The sequence below is a fragment of the Rhipicephalus sanguineus genome, chromosome 2 (assembly GCF_013339695.2).
Source record: "Rhipicephalus sanguineus isolate Rsan-2018 chromosome 2, BIME_Rsan_1.4, whole genome shotgun sequence".
Taxonomy (NCBI): Eukaryota; Metazoa; Arthropoda; class Arachnida; order Ixodida; family Ixodidae; genus Rhipicephalus; species Rhipicephalus sanguineus.
This window is the reverse complement of record NC_051177.1, coordinates 222761943-222785921: the sequence shown is the minus strand read 5'-3', so window position 1 is coordinate 222785921 and position 23979 is coordinate 222761943. Positions and strand designations below refer to the sequence as shown.

General features: G+C 47.0%; 1 protein-coding gene across 1 annotated transcript in view; it reads left to right on the top strand.

The window, feature by feature from the left end:
• The window catches only part of LOC119382249 (pseudouridine-5'-phosphate glycosidase), a gene marked incomplete in the record, with an annotated part of 1023505 nt that overhangs the window by 167376 nt on the left and 832150 nt on the right, over positions 1 to 23979 (top strand). The window contains 2 exon segments of the mRNA XM_037649958.2: positions 10768 to 10853; positions 20872 to 20963. Coding sequence (XP_037505886.2) covers positions 10768 to 10853; positions 20872 to 20963 — 178 coding nt within the window.

The following is a 23979-nucleotide window of genomic DNA, read 5'->3' as shown; positions in this document are numbered from 1 at the left end:
ATCAGTTACACAAGCATGAATTTCAATGATTTATGGACGAGAACCTTACATAGCACTCGGCGATTTTAATGCTCATAGCAGCTTGCGGGGTGACACTCGCAGCGAGGTCGTATGACTGGGAACTTTATCATTTCGACAGGTGCCTGTCTTTTAAATAACTAAGAACCTACATTTTTTTAGCCTCGCGAACAAAACATATTGATCTATTGATCTGAGCATCGTCTGTCCCAGCCTTTTACTTGACTTTAACTGATAGTCGTTAAAAACCCTAAAGGGAGTGACCACTTCCCAATACTACTGAGAGCACAACAAGAAAACGAATTTCCACCACGGTGGAAGGTAGAGACAGCGGATTGGGAGAAATTCCGAGGTCCTACCAGTGTCTCTTGGGCTGAAATGTCTTCACTGGAAATTGATGGTGCTGTTGAGTATTTTACCGGCTTTATATTTGATGCGGCCACTAAATTTACTTGTCAGTCAAGTGGTGCGGCATGCAAACGTCGTGTTTCTTGGTAGAACAACGAGTTCCGTACAGCTCGTACAAAACAGAACAAAGCGTGTGTTCTACTGCGCAACTCCCCCACTGCTGAGAATCTCATGAACTTTAAACACGTACAGTCGCAAGGTAGGAGAAAGTGCCGACAGGCTAGGAGGGAGAGTTGGCAAAGGTACATATCAGGCATCAACTCTTACACCGACGAGGGTAGAGTGTGGAACAGTGTCATTTAGTTAAGCGGGCGCCAAACACACTCACTACCTTTGGTGGACACACACGGATACACTTTGGAGGACCAATCCTGCGTGCATATTTCGAGCAAGTCTCCAGTTCATCACACTAGTGCAAAAACGTCCAAAGGAACAAAACAAGGATGGAACGGGAGAAGTTAGAACGTAATTGTGCAAAAGCAGGGGCATAGAACAGCCCATTCTGCTTAGCAGAACTCCAGGCAGCCCTTGATTGTTGTATCCAATGTGCCCCAGGTGTCGACCGTCTAATATGACATGTGGGAATGCCTACCCTCTGAAACACAAAAAAAACCTCCATTGCCTCTAGAACGCTGTGTGGTTCTCCGGTGAGGTCCCCTCAGCTTGGAAAGAGGCCATTACAACACCTATCATGAAACAGGGCAATGATCCGTCTTCTGTTTCGAGCTACCACCCTATAGTACGAACAAGCTGTCTGTGCCGCTTTTTACATTTCCTGGAATCGAACAAGCTGCTTCACCCATATCAGTGCGGGTTTCGAGAGGGTCTATCCACGACTGACCATCTCGTGCGTATCGAGGCATACAATCGTGAAGCTTTTGCTCACAAGCAGTTTTTTCCTTTCCGCATTCCTTGACATGGAGAAGGCATATCATACTGCCTGGCGGTTTCAAATTTTGAAGGACCTCTCACACTTGGTTGTACGAAGAAGATTGTTCAATATAATAGAAAATTACTTGTCGAACCGCGCATTGCGTGTTCGATTGGGTCTATCAAGCCCATTTGTGCAGGAAACTGGAGTGCCTCAGGGAGGGGTGCTCAGTTGTACGCTTTTTAGGAGCTGGCTCGCCAGGTTCTTAAGCTGGGGCAAAGTCCCGCGCCTTAAGCGTAGCCTTAGTTCCAGAGGCGACCGCTACAGGCGCAGCTCGCGCGGAAGAAAAGTCTTCTTCCTCTTTTTCTTCAAGCGCCTTGATGATCATAATAACGCAGGCAAAACCACATATAGCATAGCCAACTGTAGCATGCGCACGCTCACGCGAAAGTGAAGTCTTCTTCCTCTTGTTCTTCGAGAGCCTTGATGATGATAATAACGCAGGCAAAACCCGATTCTCTCCGAACCAGCTCCTCAGTCGTCAGTCACTTCTGGATATGGCGTGATTTTTTATTGTTAAAATGAATTGTTTGCGTCTGTGCATTCCACCCATATGTTCTATTGCACATATGTTGATGATGTACCAACAAGTTTCAGATCGTGCAACCTTGCAATGTGTGAGCGATAGGTTCAGCTTGGTCTAAATAAGCTGGCCAAATTGGGCAGACGAAAAGGGCTTCCGACGCAATGCACAAAAAAGCACCTGTGTACTTTTCTGAAGGAAAAGAGGCTTGCAGCCTGATCCCGACATTCACTTAGAGGGGCAGCGTCTACCTGTAAAAACGGATCATAAATTTTTACGCCATATCTTGGGCACGAAGCTAACCTTTATACCACACATCAACTATGTTAATGTTCATGAAAACAATGAATATATTGAAGGTTTTGTTTTCTCACGTACAGCATGGGACCGTGACAGAAGATGTCTCATGAATCTGTACAAGAGCCTCATACGCACGCGCCAGGGCTACGGGGCGATAAGTCTGTGACACTTAGCGCCTTGAAGATGCTTGAACCTGTACGCCAATTGGGCATTCGTCTTTTTTACGTGTGCTTTTCGCACCAGCCCCGTAGATAGCCTCTATGTTGAATCCAACGAGTGTTCGCTTCACCTACAGAGATGCAATATGTCCTTTGTATATTTCCTCATCGTGAACGGTAACAATGAACGACCCTCACATTACACTGTCAATGATTTGTCCAGCTCTGCCTTCTTTAACAATCGTCTGGCGGTGCGACAGCCTTATTCACTGCGCTTGAGGGTCCTAGCTGAGGAAATGGATGTGCCACTTCTTAAACACCGTTTGGTGGCTCCAGCTGTACATCTCCCGCCGTGGCAGTGGCGGCTCATAGATTGAGATATATCCTTTGTGGAAGTTACAAAACACAAGCAAGACTTTTGTTTGGGCCAGTTGATACATGCTTAGCTGGGGAAAAACAGCGCAATAAAGGACGAGGACGCAGGAACACAGTAGATTGGACGAGCGCTCAACTTCCAACTGACATATTTATTGCACCTACCGCTCGTTGTGACTGGCGGTTTGATTGAAATGGCGTGCTCGGTTTGATGCGCTGTAAAAGCGAGCGGTAGGTGCAATAAAGATGTCAGTTGTAAGTTCAGCGCTCGTCCAGTCTACTGTGTTCCTGCGTCCTCGTCCTTTATTGCGCTGTTTTCCCCATCTTACAAAACACGCACCTATTGCACATAGTCGTACATACTTCCTCGAACTGCAGCACTAATGCACTTGCCCTGACTGTTTTACCGATGCCTCGATGTCTCACACCGGAGTGTCCTACGCTGCGGTCGGTCGATCATTTCCCGATGCGGGCGTTCTGCACCCTAATACAAGTATCTTCCCAGCTGAGGCGTATTCGATATCTGTGGCCGTTAAACACATTAAACAAAGTGCAGTTATATACACGGACTCCCTAAGCGTCGTAAAAACTTTGAAAACATCGAAAAGAAATACAAATCCTCTCCTGGGCTCACTTTTCTCACTGTTATGCGGTCTGCACACCCGGATAGCATGTCGTGGTGTGCTGGGTGCTAGGACACAGCGAAATGCAAGGAAACGTGTTGGCGGAACAGCCAGCTGCATCAGCCCACGCTAACACTTCCGATATAGCCATAGCTGTCCCTGTACTAGACCTAAAGCCATTCCTAAAACGAAAGCTCAGGACTTAATGGCAACGCTTATGGGACAGTCGAACATAATGTAAACTGCACATGCTGAAACCATACCTCGGACATTGGCCACCCATATCAAAAATACGTCGTACAGATGTCATACTTTCCAGACTTTCCAGACCAGGACACACACACAACACACACGCACACCTTTTATCCGGTGGCGACCCACCGAGGCGCGATAGATGTGGTGAGCCACTAACAGCGCTGCATATAGTCGTACTGCTCATACAATGCTCAGGACTGGAGTCTTACCGAAAGAAACACTGCATTATTATACCAACAACGCATACCACTCCATCCATCAATGGTTATAGAAAATGAACCTCTTTTCGTTCATGAAGCACTATTAGGATTTTTAAAAGATGTACAAGCTTTAAGCGTTATATGCCCAGGGACTCCGTAGCATGGTCTCTCAGCAGAGGTTGCTGCTGCGGTATCTACATTTCAGAAAGCACTGGCCTCCCAGCCCTGGAGTCAAGGGTGTCGACGAGGTGTCCGTGCTAATGCCACACTTCTTTATTTCAGTACCATGATCGCTTGTCGCTCATTGTCACGCATGTGTCACGTCACTTTCATGATTTTAACAATTATGTTTTTACGCACCTCTAGTACACAGCATTTTGGGCCTTTGTGCAACCGCTAAACACCATCCCTGATCACATCCTGGCGTTCTTTGGCCATCATTAGCCCTTGCGCCAAAGAACACCATATATAGAGATCATCATAACTATGTGTGCCACATTTACCAACCTGAAGCTAACACTCTATAGCCTACTGTTGGCTTGTTCTGAGCAGTGGTGCCTTGTGCGCGAGTGCTGACCCGACATACGTCAGACTTTAAACCACCTTTTAGGTATCATAGTGCAATCAACTGCGCGATAAGCCGGCGTAGTGCGCACGACTACTTTATTTACACGATAGCGTGGTTCGTGGGATCTGCCAGATTTTTTCGCGCGTGCTTGTCTAGCTGCGTCATGCGCTGGAAAATTGCCCGCGATATTGGAGATTTCATATATCCACCGGAATCGTATTGCGTAATTCTATTCACATCCTTTTGTAAGTCGCATTAATATTACCGTGATAACGTTAAATAGCTCGTTTCGTAGAAATTCCGGTGTCAGCGTCGTTGGTTGTGAGTGAAAAACTTCTGTTGTCGAGTGGGAATCGAATCCAGGACTTCCCTGTGGCAAGCAGGTGTTCCATCTCCGAGCCACGCCCGTGCTCCAAATTACTTCACAAAAGCATGAATGTTTATTGGTAGGGGTGTCATAACAGCATTTAATATTGCGGGCCAGAAGCGTACAATTTCACCAGGCGTCCAATCATAAGGGTTGCGCAACGAGTGGTTGGTTACAAGCCCTACCAATAAGACAGCGATCAGGCATAGGTAATCATCATCACCAGCATCAACAACATCAACAAAATGGGTACTTCATCAACCGACGCGTAGTGGGTACTTTCCTAATTGGTAAAAGGAAGAATCATGGCGTAGTGGGAAATTCGAACGTGTACTTACAGTAGGCATTCTAGGATAGTTTGAAATGCCTATGTTACGCACATGGACGGTCCTTTCCTTGCGGCACGGTGTCCACCGAGAAGCTAAGCCAGGCTAGCGATTAACAAGGCGATGCGCACGGGGCCCAATTATGCTATCGCGTTCTGCTCTTCAGGCCGAAGCTCAAGAGTCCGCCTAATTTTTCTCAAGTTAAACAAAACAACTGACGTTTACTGATTCATCTTTCACTGCACAACACTAGACACGGACGAAGAGGAGAGCGAAATAGCACCCGCACAAAACTCACAACAGGTTTATTAGAAAACCTAAATGCATCATCGTCGCAAGCAAACCTCGTGGCAACTAAACACGTGGACATACGAAACGCCGTGATCCGCTATCAGACGTGCATTTTCATATGGAGAAAAATTCGGCAGATCCCACGCACTGTGGGAATCGATGTAATGCGAAGCAGCCAGCCAAGAGCTGCATACATCGCCGTGTTTGTCTTTGAGCCAAATGAAATCATTCATGCCATGGCATCTAGTCCACCATATATCGCATGTTTGCCATGCACGCATGCATGCACAATCTAGTATACACCATGCCAATGAAACGCATATTCTGGTATATACAATGCATGACCTGTCGCTTATGTTCATCACGCCCTCGTGTCGTGCCATACCAATTTTGGTGTATATCCAGGTAACAAAACGGCCGGAAGCACACCACCATGGAGGAAGGAAAAACTAAGGAGAGGCCCTATCGTATCCCAATGCATTGCGAAAAGTGTGGCGGAAGTGACGTCCGATTTATGGGGCAAACAAACCGGTATGGGGCAAACAAAACAGCAGACGCCCCGCGGCGTGCTCTCCGCGGTGGTTCGCTTCTGCTCAGATTTGTAGTCCCGGCGTAAACTTAGCGCGTATTGTGCGGTTCGCACGTAGTAAAACGTTGCAAGCAGACGTTTACCAGGCCTTCGTGCGTGACAGGCCCGAGCACTGCGTGCTGAAATTCTTCGTGGAGCGTTTTTGTGCAACAGCACAGAAAGTACCGGTACGTGCCGTAATCAAAAACATTCAGCCCCTACATCACCGTATGCGAAGTCACCTAGCAGTCACTTACGCGTTCTGCTGGGCGTTAGATCTTTCTTTTCCTTTCTCGTAGCCCGATTTCCCGATCTATTGCCCGATTAGCGGTTCTTTGCTCGTGTATATGGAATGAGCGCAGTGGCTATTCGGCGCAACGCCAACCTATAGTTGACGTAACTTCACGTCGAAAAGAGGACCCCGCTGTGTTGTATAGGCGATCGTGCACGTAAAGTTTGTAATTCCAGTGCGCACAGAACACAAGCACGCAGCGAGCGCACACCGCACAATACATACATCACGTAGTCTGATAATAACAAACGTACGTTTATTGCCCTTTCGTTGAATGACACAGCCTCTAAAACGTACGATGCCTTCATCGCATGTTATGTACGGCGCGTCAGACGCCAATAACAAAAGTTCACATGAGTTCAGAGTTGACAGAATGAGTAACAAGCAACAGAGCGCACATCCGAGAGCTTTGCACGCAAATACCGTGCCTTAGTGATCAGCAATGAAGCGAACGTATACGTACACATGAAAAGTGACACCCGGTACCGTACGCAGTGCACGCGATTTGCACCGGGTATACGCAACAGCTGGGCATTGCGCAGCTTTCCTAAAGAACACACACAAAGAGCAGCATGCGTGAATCGACTACACCGCTTGCACGGCGAAAAACAAACAAAAAAAGGCTGCAAAGTTTCGCGATGCGCGCATGCGCTTGCAAACGTCGCAACGGAAATCGCGAAATGTTTCGCTGCGCTTTCGCTAGGGGGCGATGCGGGTGTTTGCGATGAGGGGGCTTCACGAATGTGACGTCAGGGCCTCTCCTTAGTATTCCTTCCTCCATGCACACCACGACAGCGGCATGTAAATCATACCGTACATGACATGCATAACATGATTCGCATGTTAAGCCCTCTCATTTATGTACGTCATACAGTCACATCGCGCAATATCTATTTTGGTGTATATCAAACGAGCGAAATGGCTGCGAGTGCACCGCAAGTATAGCAAGTAAATCATGCCATACATGACATGCATGTCATGATTTTCATGTTAACACCTTTCATTTACGTTCGTCATACAGTCGCTTCGCGCAATACCAATTTTGGTGTATATCAAGCTAGCGAAACGGCCGCGAATGCACCATGAGCACGGCATGTAAATCATGACATACATAACATCATGTCAAACTTTTCATGTTACCACCTGTTATTCATGTTCGTCATACAGTCGCGTCGCGCAATACCAATTTTGATATATATCAAGCTAGGAAAACGGCCGCGAATGTATCATGAGTGTGGCTTGCAAATCATGTCGTACATGATCTGCATGTCATATTTCCATGTTACCACCTCTCATTTACGTTCGTCATGCAGTCGCGTCGCGCAATACCAATTTTGGTGTATACCATGCAAGCGAAACACGCCACGAATGCGCCATGACCATCACATGTAAATCATGTCGTACATGTGATGCATGTCATGATTTTCATGTTGCCATGTGTCATTTACGTTCGTCATAAGTCCCTCCGCGCAATACCAGCTTTGGTGTACATCAAGCTAGCGAAGCGGCCGCGAATGCATCATGAGCGTGGCATGTAAATTATGACATACATGACATGCATGTCATGGTTTTCATCTTACCAACTGTTATTCATGTTCTTCCTACAGTCACTTCGCGCAATACCAATTTTGTTGTATATCAATCTACTAAAACGGCCGCTTGCGCACCATGAGCGTGGCATGTAAATCAGATTGTACATGACTTGCATGTCATGATTTTCATGTTACCACCTCTCACTTACGTTCGTCATACGGTCGCGCCGCGCAATACCAATTTTGGTGTATATTATGCAAGCGAAACGGCCGCAAGTGCACCATGAGCGAGGCATGTAAATCATGACATACATGTCATAGATGTCATGGTTTTCATGCCAGCAACTGTTATTCATGTTCTTCACACAGTCACATAGCGCAATACCAATTTTGGTGGATATCAAGTAAGCGAAACGGCCACGAGTGCGCCATGAGCATGACATGTAAATCATGTCGTACATATCATGCATGTCATGATTTTCATGCTACCACGTCTCATTTACGTTCGTCATACAGTCGCTGCGCGCAATACCAATTTTGGTGTGCATCAAGCTAGCGAAGCGGCCGCGAATGCATCATGAGCGTGGCATGTAAATCATGACATACATGACATGCATGTCATGGTTTTCATCTTACCAACCGTTATTAATGTTCTTCATGCAGTCACTTTGCGCAATACCAATTTTGGTGTATATCAATCTACTGAAACGGCCGCTAGCGCACCATGAGCGTGGCGTGTAAATCAGGTTGTACATGACTTGCACGTCATGATTTTCATGTTACCACCTCTCACTTACGTTCGTCATACGGTCGTGCCGCGCAATACCAATTTTGGTGTATATCATGCAAGCGAAACGGCCGCAAATGCCCCATGAGCGTGGCATGTATATCATGACATACATGACATGCATGTCGTGATTTTCACGTTACCACAGGTCAGTTATTTTCGTCATACAGAAATGTCTTGTCATACCAATTTTCTGATATATCCCTTCACTTAAACGGCCGCGAGCGCCCAGAGACCATGTCATGTAAATCATGTGTGTACATGACATGCGTGTCATGATTTGCATGTTAGGACCAGTCATTATGTTCGCCATGAGTTCTTGTCACGCCGTACCAATTTTGGTGCATATGAAGTTAACGGAACGGCCGCAAGAGCCTAAGGTCATGGAACGTAAATCATGCTGTTCATGACATGCCTGTCATGATTTTCATGATATGACCTGTCATTTATGTTTGTAATAAGGCCATGTTATGACACCAATTTTGGTATACATCCGATTAACGAAACGGCCAGGAGAGCACAAAGTCGTAGGCGGCTAGATAGATAGATAGATAGATAGATAGATAGATAGATAGATAGATAGATAGATAGATAGATAGATAGATAGATAGATAGATAGATAGATAGATAGATAGATAGATAGATAGATAGATAGATAGATAGATAGATAGATAGATAGATAGATAGATAGATAGATAGATAGATACGCTCAAAGTCGCAGAAGTTCGCTAAGAAATGCTTCGCATTTAAAAAAAGTGCCATCAGAAGTCTTAACAAGTGCTGCACAAGAAGGCAAATTCTTTGTCTGACAAATAGATGCAGGCCTGGCTGACACACTTATCGCCCGTATGTCTGATATGGAACGCCTCCATTCTTTGTTAATTTCTTGCCCCTGTATCGACAAGAAGCGTGCGTTCGCAAAAGGAGTGCATCCGCACGAATTACCATGGTCGACCAGGTGTGTACGTGTGGAATTACGCAGGGCCGACCCTCAGACTAGTCTCGACACACATCCCACTGTGTCCATAACTGAGGAAACTTTTCGGCGCAGCGAGGACACATAACACAAAGAAACAGGACGGGCGCCAAATTCCAAGTGATTTTATTCCACAGTGTCGTCGCTGAATTTGCGCCGAAAAGTTTCCTCAGTTATGAACCAGTATCAACTAGCTAAAACAAGGATTCCGCCCACTTTGTCCGACGTATCGTTTTCCACAGCTAAGTGGAACCTAGTACACAACGCTTGTTCGGCACGACCTGTAGCTTTCCTTGTGTTTCTTCCGGCATCTGCGGCCACTTAGCGTATCTGAGGATTTTGGGACACAACCGCGAAAGCTTATATGGTGCTGAAAAAGCAGCCGCAACACCAAATCTCACCGCTGCATTCTTCAAACCGTGCGATAGTCCGTGAACGTACGGAAATGGTGCAATCCTTCTTGAGCCTTCATCCAAACTGCTTTTGGGGCCTTTTGCCTTGTGTTTTATGACTGAAATCAGCTTGCCGCAAACGATGATTAAACCATGGCAGGTTTCAACTGTCTACATAACGTGAAAGGGTGGTTATCGTGCCTCGGCAATTACTAAGGCGCTTTAGGTTGCTCGAGAAACTCCCAAGCATATTCTGAGGCTCCTAGCTGTTAATCGCTGAAGCCGCTACTCAAATGAACGAGAGCCCACGCAGAACTGATAAAGAGTATGCCGTCTTTTGCTTTGCGTGCGCATTATGCTGACCCCACTGATCCTCACCATATTTCTCTTGCTGTCGCAAAATTTTTGTGTTTGTTATGGGTGAATGATTGGAGTATTTATGTTGCGCTTCGGTACGGTTAGCGTAGTTTGTTGCCCCTTTCAGATGCGTCAGATGCGTAGTGACGCCCGCGTTTGCCACAAGGTTGCTCGCGTGTTAACTCAGCTTGTTGAAATATATATGGAGCATTCCATCTACCGCACTCTATTGCGGCCGCGAAGAAATATTCGCACTTCATAAACGAATGCTTCGTTGTAATTTTTACAATTTGAATAGTTATTTCTGTACACTGCTTACCACCTATCACCTCCGTTTTCTGTTGTACACAGTAAACTAGTATTCGCAGCAGCGGGCGTTGTCGTTGTCTGAAGCGTGTCATTTCTGCGATATTAATATAATAATATCACAGTGCAATATAGCAGTGCAATAATTAACATATTGTGAAATAATATCCTGTGTAGCATTAGTTTAACACGGTCAGTATTAATTTTATTTCAGCATGCAGAAAGAGCTACAAGACATCGTTCGAGAACATGAGGCCGTCCCTGCGACGGTTGGTGTTTACTGTGGGAGTCTTCACGTGGGTGAGTGCATCAGGACCATTCATTTTTTGGGGGAAATATTAATCACAGTTTAGAGCTTGTTAAACACAAATAATTCGCACATATTGCATACTTTTTTAGATTAATAAGCACAATAAGCAGCGATGATATTCATTCATTCATTCATTCTCATTATTTTACAGAATAAAACGAAAACATTACATTCTGGATGGTCGCGTGGGCTAAAAGACGTAATAAAACACCTTCACTAGGGCCCAGAAGACTAATTACATGGCAACAAGTGACAGCTGAAAATATTTGCAAGAAATGTACAAGTCATATCACACATGGTTTGAAAATATTATTTACATAAAGAAAGCATATAACAATACCAATGTAAGCCTAACAGGCGATAATTTTTGGATAAGCGCATTTCTAACAGCATACAATACTAACAGAATGCTCAAATTTATTTACAGGAAAGAAATAGTAATACTACAAGTACAAGGAAAAAACAGCAATAGTACACCTGTAATTCTGGCAGTAAACTACACGAAACAATATTATCAACACAATATATTAAAAGAAAAAGCATGGTAGCGATTTATATACAGCAATATACAGGGGAACATAGTACAACATTATGAAATATGCGAAATGTATGAATACATTAGTCATTCAGAAATATCTCACGTAATGTATTAAGCGCAAGCTTATGTAAATGTTTATGCTTATTCAGAATACGTGGGATGTTATATTTCAATAACTGTAGTTGATAGTGAGTACGAAAGCGTGGTATGAGCCAGCCTCCTACATTGCGAGTATTGATAGCGTGACTGTTGCGTTGCAGGACAGCAGTTAACTGGATAAATTGTTTAAATGCAGAACATATGTAAAATGATCGCAGTATACGAAACCCATACATATACTGGATTTTAATTATACTGTACTTGCGAAAATATGTCGATGTCAGTGATAAATAACCAGTGTTGGCAATGTGACAGACAGCTTTCTTCTGCAAAAGCAATATTCTGTTGATGTTACCTTGAGTTGTATTGAGCAAAACCAGACTGCAGTAATTTATATGTGATTGAATCAGTGCCTGATATTTTCTTACTTTTATGTGCGTATGGAGAATTTCTCGACAACGCAACAGAGCTTGCGCAGAAAAGAAAGCTTCCTGCATAAATGACTTACATGAGAGTCTCAACTTAGATTAGATGAAAATGTTACACCGAGAATTTTATGTTCTTCGACAATATCTATTTTTTTTTGGTCTGCACACATAATATCTTGTGTAACATTCGGAATCTTATTCCTAGCTCTAAATATTATTACCTTCGTATTCTTAGGGTTAATTTTAGGCTTGTTTGATAGCGACCATGATGTAATATTAGAAAAAAAAAACGATTACAACTTTCTACCAACGTATCTGTATCTGCACCGGAAAAGATGACCGTGGCATAATCCGCATATATTATACATTTTATCGGCTTGTTGATATTGTCACGCTGGATGAGTTCGCTGGAGCCAAGAAGAGGAGGAGGTAGAAGGGCGCACGAGCAGCGATCATTTGTGGGGCTGACCGTCCTGTCCCTTGCGCTGCACTAAGCATCTCTCACTAGTCTCACCCTGTAAATAAATCCATACCATCGTTACAGTTTTGGTGGAGGTGCGGGGTACGTTACACTGGACGACCGAGCTCTACCGCCCCCTCGACGCAGTAAACGGTTGGCCGGTGTACCACCGGGAGACGTTGCCAAGAATGACGCGGAAAGACGTGATGATGGCCACGCAAGAATCGCACAAGAGACTGCTCGTCCAAAACAGGTGGGCTGCGCTCCTTATCGGGAGCCGCGCACATTCTCGGGAGGAGATGAGGACGTCGACGACGGGTTGCGGCACTATAAGAGGATGAGCCGTCTTAATGAATGGAGCGCCTCTGCACAACTCTCGCATGTTGTCCTGTACCTTGCCGGAACTGCACTTCTGTGGTTTGACAACGATGAGGATGTGCTGACAATTTGGGAGAACTTCGTCGAGGAGATAAAGAAGTGCTTCGCTGATTCGCTCTCCAAAAAGAAAAAGGGCCAGCAGACACTTTCACGGCGAGCACAGCTACCTGGAGAGACGTGCACGACCTACATAGAAGAGATCCTGAAGCTATGTGGAATAGTGAATCCAAACATGTCGGATGAGGACAAGGTGGGACATTTGCTCAAGGGAATTGCCGAAGATGTTTACAATTTTCTCATCTCTAAGGAAGATGTCACGACGCCATCCGACTTGAGGCGTCACTGCCGTGCCTTTGAAGCTCTCAAAACATGGCGGGTACTTCCGAAGTTCGGCCGACTGGACAACGTCACGAATGTAGCAAGTGTAGACATCTCTTCCTCTGACGACCTCGCCGCTATCATACGGCGTGTTGTCAGAGACGAACTGGCTCACGTTCAAGGAGGAGATGCCAACCGCGTGTGTCACCAATGTGCATTAGGTGAGGGCTATCTGGAAGTACCGGTCTCCTGATCGCCACCTGCATACACCAACCGCGATGACGTCCATATGGAGAGCACCATGACACAGCCTCCAGGAGACCTGTGTCCTACAACAACGAGAACCACCGCAACCCACCTGTCTGCTTCAATTGCGGTGTTCAGGGACACATCTCGAGGTACTGCAGACGTCGTCCGCAACGCACTGCAAGGGATCGTGCGTATCCGCTTCGCATGCAAGACGCCGCACCCTGGCAACCATCTGCCCCAGCTACCCCTTTTTGTCTGCCACCTCGGGAATTCATGCCCAGGAATTCGTCTCCGGGGTCTGACCGCAGCCTAACTCCGCCACCAACCCGGACGCGTCGATCGCCATCACCGCGCCACCCGCCTACACCTCCCCAGCTGGGAAACTATCTGGTGCGACCGATGGAGGTGAGGTCGCAGGACGGTCATCTTCGCGAATTCCTCCGCCTGTCGCCATGTCAAAGAACAAAGTGTGTGTTTGTATTGAGGGTGTTAGTACTGTTGCCTTAGTTACTGGTGCTTCCGTGTCTGGGATGTCCCTTTCTTTCAAGAATCGCCTAGGACAGAAAGTGATGTTTGCCTGGGACGGGAAGTCCTACATTTCGTGGAGTTGCCGGCGAATTGTTGCGACCTGTGGGAGTCTGTTCAGTTTTGATTACCGTGGGTGAACAGGCATTTCGAACTGAATTCACCGTACTAGCACGCGCTACTCATGACGTAATCCTTGGCATCGACTTTTTGCGAGACTGTGGAGCGATATTAGACTGCAGAGCTGGTGAAATATCTCTGCGAGCTGATATACTACCGCATGATTGTGACAAAATGCCGTCTGTCACGCTGGATGACCTCTTTGAGTTTAATGTAATGCCCTTTGGCTTGTGTAATGCTCCGGCAACCTTCGAGCGATTCATGGACACGATCCTTCGCGGCCTCCGATGGGAAATATGCATGTGCTATCTTGACGACGTGGTCATTTACGGTAAGACATTCCACGAGCACAACCAACGGCTTGAAGTTGTTCTCGACTGCATCCGCCGTGCGGGACTGATCCATAACTCGAAAAAGTGTCACTTTGGTGAGCGTCAAACGCTTGTCCTTGGTTTTCTTGTCGACAAGGACGGTATCCGTCCCGACCCTCAGAAGCTTGCCGCCGTCCGTGACTTCGAGCAACCGAAGACAGTGAAAGACATCCGCAGCTTCCTTGGACGGTGCTCGTATTTCCGCCGTTTCATCAAGGACGTTGCACGTCTAGCTCATCCATTCACGTCTCTGCTTCACAAAGACACACCCTTCGCATGGACTGCTGAGTGCGAGTCTGCGTTCAGTGAGCTAAAGTTCTTACTTACTTCTGCTCCAATTTTACGCCACTTTGATCTGGAGCCGCCAACTCAGCTTCACACCGATGCTAGTGGTGTGGGCATTGGAGCGGTACTTGTACAGATACATAGTGGACGCCAACAAGTTACCGCCTATGCAAGCCGTACACTCACAAAGGCGGAACGGAACTATACCGTCACCGAAATGGAATGCCTCGTGGTCGTGTTCGCCATTCAGAAGTTTCGACCATACATGTACGGCCGTCCCTTCCGGATAGTCACCGACCACCATTCACTTTGCTGGTTGGTTGGACTACGCGGCCCCACCAGCCGGTTAGCTCGCTGGTCATTATGGCTGCAAGAATACGACTGTTCCGTCACGTACAAGAGTGGTCGCTGTCACACCGATGCTGACTGTTTATCTCGACTTCCTTCAGCAAGCACCCGAGATGGCGAGGAGGACTTGGACGAATATCTGCTCGGAGTATCCACACAGTTTCCCGATGCCGCCGCCTTCAAGCGTGAACAGGAGCAAGACCCTTCCGTAAGGACTCTTCTTGATGCCGCTCGGTCAGCAGCACGGAGTTCACCTTTCACCATATCCGCAGGTTTATTGTACAAGAACTCTTCCGCTGAAGGTGCTCCACTCCTCCTCGTTGTGCCCCAGAATCTTAGACCCGAGATCATTCGCGCCATGCACGATGACATCACATCAGGTCACCTAGGCTTTGCTCGGACGCTGCACCGTGTGCGTCAGCGTTTCTTGTGGCCCAACCTCTGGAAGACAACGAAAGAGTACGTTGCCAGCTGGGCTATTTGTCAACGCCACAAAACAACCAACAACACCTCCGGCGGGTGCCTTGCAGCCAGTTAAGCCACCAACCCTTCCCTTTGAAAATGTCGGCGTTGACTTGCATGGCCCCTTCCCTAAGTCATCTGCTGGGTGTCGCTGGATTATAGTGTGTGTGGACTACCTGACGCGATATACTGAGACGGCAGCGCTCACTTCCGCTACAGCAGCTGACGTCTCATTCTTCCTGCTCCACTCTGTCATTCTTCGTCATGGTACTCCGCGTGTTGTGATTAGTTACCGAGGACGACAGTTTACAGCGGATGTTGTTGAAGAACTATTACGCCTTTATGGGTCTGACTATCGGCACTCGTCCCCCTACCACCCTCAAACAAACGGCCTGACTGAGCGCACGAATCGCACCTTGACCACCATGCTTGCCATGTATGTGTCCAATGACCACAAAAATGGGGACTCTGTTTTGCCATTTGTTACGTACGCATACAACACGGCGAAGCACAAAGTCACCGGGTATGCGCCTTTCTTCTTGCTCTACGCTCGCCATCTCCAAAGCTTTATCGACACGATACTTCCCTGGTCCCCACACGAAGACTTCTCAGTAGCCCGGACTTTCTGTCGTGCAGAAGAAGCTCGTCGACTGGCTCGCCTCAGGACTATTTCATCACAAGACCGAGCCAAAACTCGTTACGACGCTCGACACACTCCTGTCACATTTGCTCCTGGAGACTTTGTTTTGCTTTGGACGCCTGTGTGAAAAAAGGATTATGCACGAAGTTTTTGTGCAGGTATACCGGTCCCTACGTCATATTGAGACGTTTGAGTGACGTCACGTTCGTCATCGCCAAAGTGTCCTCTGACAACCGGCGGTCACGTGTAACCCAAGTAGTACATGTTGCCCGCCTGAAGAATTACCACTATCGGGCTACGTAACTCGCTCGGAGAGCTTTTCTGCACCCGGGGAAATTGTCACGCTGGATGGGTTCGCTGGAGCCAAGAAGAAGAGGAGGTAGAAGGGCGCACGAGCAGCGATCAGTAGTGGGGCTCACCGTCCTGTCCCTTGCGCTGCACTAAGCATCTCTCAGTAGTCTCACCCTGTAAATAAATTCATACCATCGTTACAATATTAACAATATCATTTATAAAAACATTGAAAAGAAGGGGCTCTAATACAATTCCCTGCGGGAGAGCTCTACTAATAGGCAATAAAATGACTCATTGTTACCTAAACACACACATTGTGATCACTCTGCTAAGTATGATTTTCTTAGTGCCAGGGGAGTGCCCCGAACATCGTAGTTTTCTAACTTATGAAGCAGCGTGCTATGGTCAATGGAATTGAAAGTCGTGGTGAAATCAATGAACAAACCTAATGTAAATAGCCTGTTCTCAATGTTATCTAATATCATATCTTTGAGCCTTAGCATGCTAACTCCGTAGATCTTCATTTACGAAAACTAAACTGAGCCTCGCAAATAATGTGATTTTTAGTGAAAACAATGGGATAATCTGGAATGTAGAATTTTTTCGAAACCCTTAGCAAACACAGGAATAATCGTCATTGGGCGATAGTTTCCCAGCATGTTTTTATCACCACCCTTAAACAGAACAGACACACAAGAGCGCTTCATTTCACGAAGAAATTCACCGGACTCCACTGCTAAATTAAATGTGTACACAAGTAAAGGGGCTAAATGCTCTAAAACAAATTTTATGGGACCCATCTGAAGATTGTCAATATCTAATGCACTGCTATTCTTAAGACTCATAACTGTTCTGAATACTTCTGCTTCTTCGGCCGGATTGAGAAATATGCTTTCAGCATTTCGAATAATTGAGCTATTCATTCTAAAAAGACAGGGCGTGCCAACACGGACACAAGAAAGAAGTCAGGACACCACAAACGCCGACTAACAACTGAAGAGACGCACAACGGCTCAAAAGAAAGAAGGCACGAAAACTTATCTGCGCATGCCCATGCAACAGGCGAACCTATCAATCCGGCACGCGTGGCGGTCTGCGTGGAAGATAACTGTTAAGGCATTTGATTTCATCTTTATGCAAGTTAATCGACGATTGGCTCACGCATACGCTACCGCTATTCTCGATATGCCATGCTTCAATCATCAGGCGCGTTTCTACATTTCTATGCCAGTACAACACTGCGCATTCATCGAATTTTGGCGTGCACTTACAATATCGACATTGTAAAGATAGATTAGAACGTGAGCCTTCTGTTAGCGATTTCTTTTGTTCCAACAATCTCTGGTTGATGCATCGGCCCGTCTGTCCTACGTAGAAGCGGCCGCAGCTGAAAAGGACCTTATGCACCACACTCGTACGGCAATAAGTGAATTTGTTGGTTTGTTTTACGAAACAAATGTCGGTCCGCTTCTTGTCTTTTACTCGCTCATTCTTCCTCTGCACAGCGGCACAAATCTTGCCTAGCTTATTGGCGGCCGTGAAAACAACATTAACGCCGTATCTATTTCCTACTTTCTTTAGCCGTTGAGATACGCGATGACTGTACGGTATACCTACGACACGTTTCTTCCTATCGCTTTCTGCAACCACGCTCGGACTTAACACAATAGACTTCTTTAAACGTTCAGCGACCATGGCCACTGCATCACGAGGATACCCTACATCTAAAAGACGTGTAACCTGTGCATTAAAGCTATAACTCATTTTGTGCTCACACGACTTGGTGAGGGCTGACTTAAGGCAAGACATGGCGATGCCGTTTCTTACAACCTTCGAGTGCTTCGACGAAAAATTCAACAGCGGTTTCGAAGATCTAGGAGAATACTGCCAGCACACGTGGTTCTTCTGGATCGTTAAGGAAATGTCTAGAAATTGTATTCCATTATATTGAGGCACCTCTTTAGTAAAGCTCAGCCCACCTCCATTAATTTCAAATTTTTCGCTCACAGAAGTTACCACCTGTTCAAAGTCCTCACCACTACAAAAGATCAAGTAATCGTCCACATAACGAAAAACCTTAATAACCGAATTACCTAAGGCGCCTTCCAAAAGACTGTCAATCTTGCTAAGGTATAAATCACTAAGAACCGGAGCAACCTTATAACCAATACATATCCCTGATTTCTGCACATAAACGCCTTCCTTCCAACCTACAAGCGTCGACTTTAAATACATGGAAAGGATTTCTCGAAATGCCCCGGTGGAAACACCACATTTATCGGTGAAAACCGTCTGGTGCCCTTGTTCGTTAATACATTCATTAAACATTTTAACAAGTCCTCATGCGGCAAAGAATAATACAGGTGTTCAATATCCATACTAAAAGCCCTACAACAGCCGGGGTTCTCCTCTGAGAGGAACTGAACTAGCGCCTGAGAATTACGCATACGCAAAGGGTCTGAAAAACTCAAACAGGTTATTATTAATGAGAACTAACAGACAGCAATACCAAGGAAAGTATAGGGGGTGTTATTTGTAGTAATTAGAGTATAAATGTGAAGAAAGCAAAGTGGGCGAAAAGATAACTTGCTGCCGGCAGGGACCGAACCTGCGACCTTCGAATAACGCGTCCGCTGCTGTACCACTGAGCTACGACGGCAGTCATCTCCCCGTTCACTGTATAGGCTATATATGTGGATTTAAACTTAGGAGTGTTAGTCAGCGCCAGTCGCAGCCATGCCGGCGAGTGTGGAACACTCTTTTTTCTGCCTAGTTTGGCGTCACGTAGCACGTGATCTATTTACGAGCAGGCAGCTGACCAATAATCCCTCGCATACTACCTGAAGGCATCATGTCTGCCAGAACGAGACCCTCGCTATGAATGAAGGAAAGATTACATTTAAGGGCTCGTTTTTTCTTTGTTATACGCCATAATAATGAGAACTAACAGACAGCAATGCCAAGGAAAGTATAGGGGGTGTTATTTGTAGTAATTAGAATATAATTGTGAAGAAAGCAAAGTGGACGAAAAGATAACTTGCCGCCGGCAGGGACTGAACCTGCGACCTTCGAATAACGCATCCGATGGTCTACCTCTGAGTTACTTTGCTCTCTTCACATTTATATTCTAATTACTACAAATAACACCCCCTAAAGAAAGAGATTGAATATTTAGAAAAATGTGGTTACTGATGTCATTCTCTCATTTTCTGTGAATCACGTGTTTTATGTACGACGCATGCGCGCTTTGCTTTCCTGGGAACGTTTTGTGTGATGGTTTCATTAAACCTGTCGCTAGTTCCAGCGAGTGTCTGTCGTCTTCTCTTCTTGTGTACGCGCCCGTAATCTGGTTTTCTCTTTTCTTGAAGTATGTACCAACAGGCCCAGCAACAGATTCTCCAGGGTAAGAGGATTTGACGAATATGGCTGTCGGGTCATGACATGAATGACGTGAAAAGCCTGTCGCGTACGTCGTCAAACCCTTTCCACCAGACGCGTGTGGCACATACCCGTTTACAACGGGCCGCGGTGTACGGGTATGCGCCACAGGTGATTCACAGTTTATTTCTACCCAGGAACGGCGAGAACAGGCAATGGTAATTTAAATGCGACAGCGTTAAGAAAAACCGACGTTGGTAGCGTTGACTCGACGAATGGAAAGAATAAAAGGTACGATCCCAGCAGGAATCGAACCCAAGCATGCAGCGTGGTAATGAGGTATTCGACCACAGAGCCACGCCAGGTCTATAAATTGGTTTGGAAAAACAGCCTATGCAGGCGTAATGACGGTGCAGCGTCAATTGTGGTTCTGGTGCTGGCCATCTAATTTTACAAGAAAGCAGTAAACAGTACATATGTGCTCCTACGATGCAGCCGTCATATCAGATTAACGTCTGTGGTTCCAGTGTTGACTCCGCTTTTATAGCAGTCTAATAACATTACATTTGTATTGCTATGATTCAGCGAGCTGCATCGAAGCGTTGCTCGACCCCGAATGAATACATTAACGAAAGTTACGTCTGATATCCACACTGCTGCGCCATAAAGTGCACTTAGTTTCGATAGTAGGGACGTATGTACTCTAACGTGAGGGCTGACGTTACGTCGCGCCATGAGTTACCCTTTTAACGCCAGTGTTGTCAACGTGCCTGGTAAGCCCACGATGTGCACACAGCAACAACACTTAGAAAAAGACGTCGATCCACCTCGTAACGCTTGGCTCAAAGTCGTTCGCAGTGGAGGGCTCTAGGAATTTCAGCCATCTGGCGTTCTCTAACGTGCGCTGACATCGCGCAGATGACGTTAAACTTTATCAAATACTTTTCAAAAAATATATATAAATTCCATGAGCTTGTTTGAAATTATTTATAGATACGGCAAAATCTTCTGCGGGACAACTAGCTGTGCACAACTTGAATTCTTCGTTCTAAATCCATGTTAAAATTCGTCCAAGGTGTTATGCATGTTTAAGAAATCTAAAATTTTTATTCAAGGTTTGGACATGAAAAGCCTCGAGCACTTGGCAGAAATGGGAAGTCAGGCAGCGAAGATATCACGACGGGACCTGCCTGCGGCGCTATCGAAGGTATGTAATGGCTATGCCGAATAACATCAACAATTCTTCATACAGAGTGCGCAGGGAAGTTTTTGGAAAACTGCCGTACTCTGGGAATTAATATCTTTCCTGTCCCTGCATGTTCTGCCGACTCTACCGCGTGCGAACAACAAAATCTCGCAGTGTGCGCGCACACTTTCAAAGAAATTTTTAAAAAAGGACACAAAAAGTTGCGGCAGGTCCTGCACTCCTGTCACACCAGAAGGCTTTGCTGCACTCATGTCAGATAAGAAGAGCCGCAATGGGGAGTATGTGTATGTTTGGCACTAAAATGGACTCTTGTAGCGACTTACGCGCACGCCTGTTTTCGTGTTGTGTACACATAATCTCACCCGCACTTCGCGCCCGTATTTTTTCTGCTTCTGATGCTCTGGATCTCCATGTCTTCGGCACCATGCTCGCACAGACGCAGAAACACGAGCAGCGACCCGCGCTTCTTACGCAGTGACATATTTGCGCGGCCTTCCCCGCGAGTCGCAAGGGCGGGCACGCTCCCTCCCTCACCTCGATCGCCGTGGACTAGGGCCGCGGGCAACAGCCGACGACCCAGAAACTGCGCCTAGGTTTACGCCACAAGTGGGCGCGCGCCCACTTGTTGCGCGACGACAGTTGTTGCTTTGCAGAGTATAAAGCCTAGACGAGGCGTCAGCCACGCGCATGATTTCAAGCGATGCTTGTATTGACTGACCTGTGAAGCTGGCGGTGTTCGAAAAAACGCCCCGCGGCGGAAAAAAAATACATGGCGCGTTCACGCAAAAAACCTCGTCACCCACATCTGGAGCAAAGGAGAAATAAACAAAGCTAAAGCAATTTTCATGCCGGTGTTGGGGTTTGAACCCGGGTCCCCGTTTCGAAAGCGAGTGCCTTGGCCACTAGGCCTTTTACCCCCCCACCCCTCTTTTTCTTTAACTAAAAGCAGTTACATTACAAAAAAGCAGTTCCAAAAGCAGTTACAAGAGCAGTTACATTAAAAAAGCAATTACATTACTAAAAAAATGCCCCCACCTCCCCGAAGGGAATCGTGAGGAAATGCGAATGCATTTCTTGCGCCGAGAGTACACGGCGTAGTAATTTTCATGGCGTAAAGCTGGACACATCGACCCACTCAAGTGTCTCCCTTTTGGGCGCCTCTTTCAACGAACGCTTCCTACGTGCGTTCGTAATCACCCCAGAGATGTTGCCACCGCCTTCAATGCAGCACAAACGCGTTTAGACCGCGCTGTTTTCAGGCTGTGTCAAGGCAGCACAAACGCTACAAACGCGTTTCAAACGCACTGCATTGAGGCGGTGGCGCAGGCAGGAGAGAGAGCGAGGATAACAGAGAGCTGAGCTAGTGTCCGTATTTGCACGCCCTGTCTTTTTAGAATGAGAGAGAGCGAACGGCGAGAGAAGGAGCCGCGAAGCACTCCACCTACCCTCTCTCCACACACGCGGGAGCTCCGCCGAGCTCCCGCGATGCAAGCGCCCTCACACGCCAGAGCGCGCTCCTCCTCTCCACTCACTCTCCGCTACTCCGCCCGCACCACCTGCTCCGCTTGCTAGGGGCGAGGATAAGCGCGCGCGCCCACAGGTGTTGCTATGGGAGAGGGAGTGAGAGCGGAGAGGCGCGCGGACACCGACCGACGCCTGACATAGCCGGACTAAGAAATGCCTTCGCATTTAAAAGCAGCACACATCGACACATGATTTGTCCTCCACCTATTCATTAGGCCACGCGCTGATGTGTGCCCAATGTGAACTGAATTGAAGCATACGAATGCGTTCTACCAACGCCTCCTCTATTTACAGGAGGCGCTTGTTCTACCGACGATGCAAAAAACAATGGCAAGCAGTACACCTGCTATGGGCTCTTCATTGAGATTTTTTGTATTGGCAGACTAAAAACGATCTGCTGGACAGCGCGTGAGCTCGTTATCAAGAATTGCACACTTCAGGGAAATTCCGACTTTGAGAAAATTAAATTCCTAAGACGCGTTTCTATGACCGCGTGATGGTTCTTTCTATGGGCCATGCTAGAGGCTGACGAACGTTGGAAAGCACACGAAAGACGTCATGACCGAATCAGCTTAAAACAGCGTTCCGGGGAAGGTGGTTAGGTTGAAAGTGAACGATTACAATATTACGCAATGCGGAAGAAGGAAGGAAGCGCTCATCACCATCACGACGACGCAACTGTGTACTCTTACCAACCAAGGGCCACTACTAGGCACACACCGATGAACTGTAAAAGCAGTTAATTGTTGCCCCAATTCACAAACTTGAACGGTGTCCCCTAGGAATAAGGCTGTCGCGAAGATCATGACTCATGAGAGAGTCGCCGTCGTTCAGGTTCGTGAGTAAATCGATCATCGTCATGAGAGGAGAGCGTTTGCATCGAGGGACAGCTGCTCAACATATGTACAAGCAATATCGCGTGTATCAAGCGAGCCCTCCGCATGGAAAGCAATAACTACGGTGACAAAATATGGCTACTCAATGATAATGGCGCAGCCTCGAGATTTATACGAAAATAAGTTCCCGTTCCTTATGAGCGGCATGGAGACAATGTGGGAAGTCACACGCGCCGTCGTAGGTGGAAGGTGAGGCGGTGTAGGCGCTCAACCGTCGTTGGTAGCTGGAGGGGTAGCGCACTGGGAGCCGGGGTCAACGGTCGGTCGCCCTCTCGGCGTTCGCAAGCCGTACTGCGGGTGTCATAGAGGAAACAGCGTTCTTGCCTGGCCAACGCGAAGCGATGAGTAGCTTGGATGTGCGCTCAGGTGAGAGCCCGTAGCAGCCTTGACACTCGACGTCGCCATCGCCCTGGTCACCCTCTCCTCTAGGCTAGAGCAGTGCACGGGCCCGGGCCGGCCCGCGGGCCGGGCGGGGCCGGGTAAGGTATTGTTGGATCGAGCTCGGGCCCGTAATCTTCGGGCTCGGGTCGGGCTCGGGCCTGAGCCAGGCCCGTATTAGGCCCGGGTCTCATACCTATCTGTATAATTGAGTTTGT